Below are 4496 nucleotides of genomic sequence, written 5' to 3' on the forward strand. Positions count from 1 at the left end.
CCCCTCGCCTCGTCTCTTTGCCCCTAAAACCAGGATTTTAACGGCAGCGAGGCTTCAACACCTCCTGCGACGGGGCTCCCCGGAGCAGCGGGATCCCAGGGACGGTTTATTTCCCTGTGAGCAGGACGGGAGAGCTGGCTGCTCGGCCACGGCCCCGAGCTTGGCTCCTTCTGCGGGGTGAGGGGACACCGCCCGTGTCACACCCTGCACCGGGGACACGAGCCCACGGAGGGATGTCACAGCCCCGCTTCCCCGGTGGCCCTGGGACACACGGATCAGCCAAACCTGGGGTGGCTCCTGCCCGTCACCTCCAACCGCCCCATTCCCAGACGGGCGGATCTCACCGGTCAGCCCCGGGAGAAATCCCTCCGGAGCCGCGCCCCGGGAGGGAAGGACTCCAGTTTCCTTCTTCCCTTTTCTGTGTCGGGCCAGCAAACACCAAAAATATTCGCTCGGAGCTGCCAGGCCAAGGAAGACTCAGGGTGTGCGACCCGATGGCCTCGTACCGGCCGTGGCAGGAGCTCCCCAGTCTGGTAAACTGGTCCCAGTGTGTGTGTCTGAAACCGCTGCCAGTTTCTGGGCCGTTACCTTGAAGCTCTGAGGGCAGCGGGTAGGAAGGGTGGTAGTCGGGAACGGGGAGGTTGGAGAGATAATCGCCGCCGAGAGCTGCCATGGGAGGGCTCCGAAGCACGGACGCCGGCTGGTGATCGACATTTAACACCCTGAAAAAGAGCACGGAGCCCGTGAACCTTCAAAAAACAGAGCGGGAGGATTCTTCCACTGCTTATCGGCAAAAAAAAAAAAATAAAAATTCCTGATGCTACCAAGCCGACAGCAAAACCAAACCTTCCTCCTCCCCTGTCCCACGCCAAATCCGCATCCCCTCGCCCGGCGGTGAAAGCAGCAGCAGCAGCGCTTCCCGAGCGCAGCCGCGGATCCGGTTACTGCGACGGCCTCGGGAAAGGGAGCGAGCGGAGAGCAGGAAATTAAACAAGCCAAAGCCCCGCGAAGGGGGGGCCGGGTTCCTGCCTCACCCCTTGGGCCCGGCCGCGGCCGGAACCGCGCTGGAGCCTGGACACGGCTTTTTGGCAGGTGGCTCCTCCTCGTCGGACGAGCTGTCCAGCGTGAGATCAATCACCTCCACTTTTTTTTTGCTCTCTGAAGAGTTCTTGCTCTCGGAGCTCACGGTGTAAAGGGAGGCGGCTGCAAGGGAAAAGCAACCATCAGCTTCGGCTGCTGAAATGGAGACAAACCAACCACTGTCGCGCCCGCACGCACCACAACCCTGCGATATTCGGGCTTCCGAACAGCTCGAACCAAACCCACGCCCCATCCCAGAACATGCCAGGGCTCCATTTCCACTGCCCACCTGGAATTCACGCAGCAGTTTCGAGAGGAACCTGCCTTTTTCTTGGTTTTTTGAGAAAAGCCGTGTGCTAAGGGCTTGTCACGCTCCCGGTATATCAGCGTGATCTCAAATACCCGCTCCCAGATGGGAGACAAAACGCTCTGAACGTTGCTTTGTAAAATTCAAAATTGTAAATGGAAACGTCGCTTTAGAAAAAGACAACATCCAAAAGTAAAAAGAGTTGGCGACCAGAGCTGCCGTACCCTCGATCCCGCTGAAGGCAGCCGGTGCGCACACCTCCGCCTTCTCCTTCTTGGGCTTCATGGGGCTCCAGGAGCCGTCCTCCATGAACTGGATCTCGTCGCAGTCCGAACAGGAGTTCAGGATTTCCATGAACAACCTGGCAGGGGAGAGCACAAGCTGCGGAGAGCGAAGAGGACAAGGGCTCACGCCTCAATACGTGCGCAGGGGCGGCAGAAAGGACGGGGACGGCGCTCAGGAGATGGGGGACGGGGGGTTGGCAGAATTCCCGTCCTGTGCCAGGATCACCTGCGAGCGCAGTCTCACGACGGGAGTTGGATGGACACAGGAGGGCTCTGTTCAAACCCCCACAAGCAGCAAGGAAGCCAAGATTTTGACAAAGGCTGCTTGTTCTCCAGGAGAAATCTCTCCAGATCGGCATCAGAGCAGTTTAGGGACCGAAAATCAGATTTGAAGTTACTCAAGGTTGTGACTTGTGTCTCTGTGCCAGAGGATAAACCCGAAAATAAAACCATTCTCCGGGCTAAAGAGGCTCAGCTCACCCGTCGATGATCAGGTTGTCGTACGGAGCTTTCTGATCGCAGACGGGACACGTCCAGGTGGGTTTCTTCTCGTTCATCTGCAGGTAGAGCGCGGCGTCGAAGCACTGGAGGTGGCTGCAGGTGACGGCTCGGCAGGGCACCCGGCAGGGCCCGCCCAGCCGCATCTTACCCAGCTGCGGGACGAGAAGGGCGAAAGGACGCTGGGTTTGTAACCACGGCCAGCCGGTGGGTTATTCCCTGGTTGTTCCTTTTTTCTCTCGTTTAACAAGAGGTTAAACTCAACGTCAGTGAAGAATTAACACGCAAGGGGGAAAAAAAAAAGCCTTCCTGAAGGTATTTTTGCCTTTTTAGTTTGGTTTTAAGCTCATTTCCACCTCAAACACACGCCAACAGTGTGACAGGCTCCAGCAGGGACTATTCTTTGTCTTGGCCAAGTCTCAGCAATTTTTTTAATGCGTGAAAGCCAAGTGGGTTTGATTTATTTAGGAATTGAAGCTGACTTTTGAACAAAAGCAAGGCTGCAGCAGCATGCTGGGCTAGCGGGACGTGTCCCTGGCCATGGCAGCGGTGGGACTGGATGAGCTTTAAGGTCCCTTCCAGCCCAAACCATTCTGGGATTCCACGATTAGCCGTTGTCTCACTCCAAAGCTTTCCTATGGTAAAGCCGGGAAGCATTTCGTAAAGACCCGTCCATGAAAAATGAAGGAAAAAAAAAAAAAAAAGTAGAAACCTACCGGACACATCAGGGAAACGCGCAAGCTCGTCGTCGCTATCTCGCTGTCGGGGTCAGCGGTGAGTTTTTCTTTGACTGCAAGAAGAGGAGGGGGGAAAAAAAGGTCTCCTGTCAGCATCCTCCTCCTTTTACAGGTGTAAATACGCACAGAGGTGATTTATCCCTTGCACCAGGACACTGATTAGCCAAATTACAGGCAGGTGACGCTGACGATGGCAGATATTATTGCTATGAGGTGAACAGCTCCGGCACGAGGCTCGCTGCTGCTCACAGGACAAATATTTGGGAAGTATGGCAGCAGCGATGTGAAGAACAGCTGGATTTTGAGTTTTGGTGAACGGCATCACTGGAAAATAATCCGTCACCTTCACAGCCCCGACCCTCCCGTCACGTTCGCCATCAACGAGATGCGGCAAGCACGCGGGGGCTTGCGAGAAGGGGCGCGGGCAGAGACCCGTGCTTGGAAATTCAGACCCATGTTGCCATTATTTGGAAATTTAGACCCGCTCTGTCCTCCCAGGATGGGATCGAGCACGGTGACACCTCCCCGAGGGGACTCACTCAGGGCTCGCGAATGGTCTGGGTTCCGGATGCCCTTGGCTCTCAGCTTCTGCAGCAGCGTCACCGACGTCAGCTGCTTCACCAGGTACACCGACAGCGAGTAGTTCTGGTGAGAAGAAGGTGACACCGCTCAGACCTCGAAAAAAAACCCCAGAAAGGCGAGGGAGCTCTGCTGGATCTGCGCAGCGGGATGCTCCTCGATTCTGCCTCGCGGACCCCAGGCTGCAAAATTCCAGCAGTTACGGAATGGGGACGAAAGGGAAATCATCTCGCTCACCCGGCCGAACTCCGAGGACCAGTTCACCACGATGGTGTTGGGGACAGTTGCCGAAAGCCGTGCCAGCGGAGTGATGTTGACGGGGCGGCTGGGTCGCTTCGGCTCCACGCCGTTTTTCGTGGGTGGGAGGTAACCCTGCAAGGAAAGAGAGATTAACCAAGAGACAAGAAACTCCCTCCGAGGTGGACGGCCACATCCAAGAACCCACAAACCCAATTTCTTCATGGTACCTCCAGACATGACATCACCCCAGAGCTTGTGGGAGAATTTCTCTACAAATCTCAAAGCCGTACGTTATTATTCCTCAACGTCCAAGAAATGGAGAATAAAGGTTCCCTCCGACATCCGCATGCCGGGATCCTGCCGTAATCTCTCCGCAAACACCGAGCTGGCAGTCCGGGATGTTTTGTGCACAAAAATCGCTGAATTAAAAACCAAATCCTACCCAAGCGCAACGAGGGGAACCTAACAAACGACATCCCGTGACCCATCGGACACTGACCCCATTTTTGCTTTGTTACACCCACATTCCCTGTTATTCAGCCCAAAAGTGTCTTTTCTGGGATCACTCCACCCCTGGGCAGCTGGAGCCAGAGTCAGCAGCCGCCCATCACAGTTTAAGCAGAAGTAAAGCAAAAAAAAAGCATTCACAGCCCGTCCAAAGGGCTCTTCCGCTGCAGACGACTCACCCACAGCAACGTGAGAAGCCTCAGCCGACAGCAGAACCCATCCTCCACTTCCCCCTTTCCCCCCACGAGGCCGGAAACCACCTCT

General features: G+C 55.8%; 1 protein-coding gene across 1 annotated transcript in view; it reads right to left on the reverse strand.

Annotated features, from left to right (window-relative positions):
* Positions 1-4496, reverse strand: part of PIAS3 (protein inhibitor of activated STAT, 3) — a gene marked incomplete at both ends in the record, with an annotated part of 9583 nt that overhangs the window by 236 nt on the left and 4851 nt on the right. The window contains 7 exons of the mRNA XM_010083909.1: positions 589-722; positions 1035-1203; positions 1612-1748; positions 2152-2324; positions 2886-2959; positions 3446-3551; positions 3723-3857. Of these exons, the coding sequence (XP_010082211.1) occupies positions 589-722; positions 1035-1203; positions 1612-1748; positions 2152-2324; positions 2886-2959; positions 3446-3551; positions 3723-3857 (928 nt within the window). The remainder of the gene's footprint in view (positions 1-588; positions 723-1034; positions 1204-1611; positions 1749-2151; positions 2325-2885; positions 2960-3445; positions 3552-3722; positions 3858-4496) is intronic.

Source organism: Pterocles gutturalis, unplaced genomic scaffold (assembly GCF_000699245.1).
Source record: "Pterocles gutturalis isolate BGI_N339 unplaced genomic scaffold, ASM69924v1 scaffold15970, whole genome shotgun sequence".
Classification (NCBI taxonomy): domain Eukaryota; kingdom Metazoa; phylum Chordata; class Aves; order Pterocliformes; family Pteroclidae; genus Pterocles; species Pterocles gutturalis.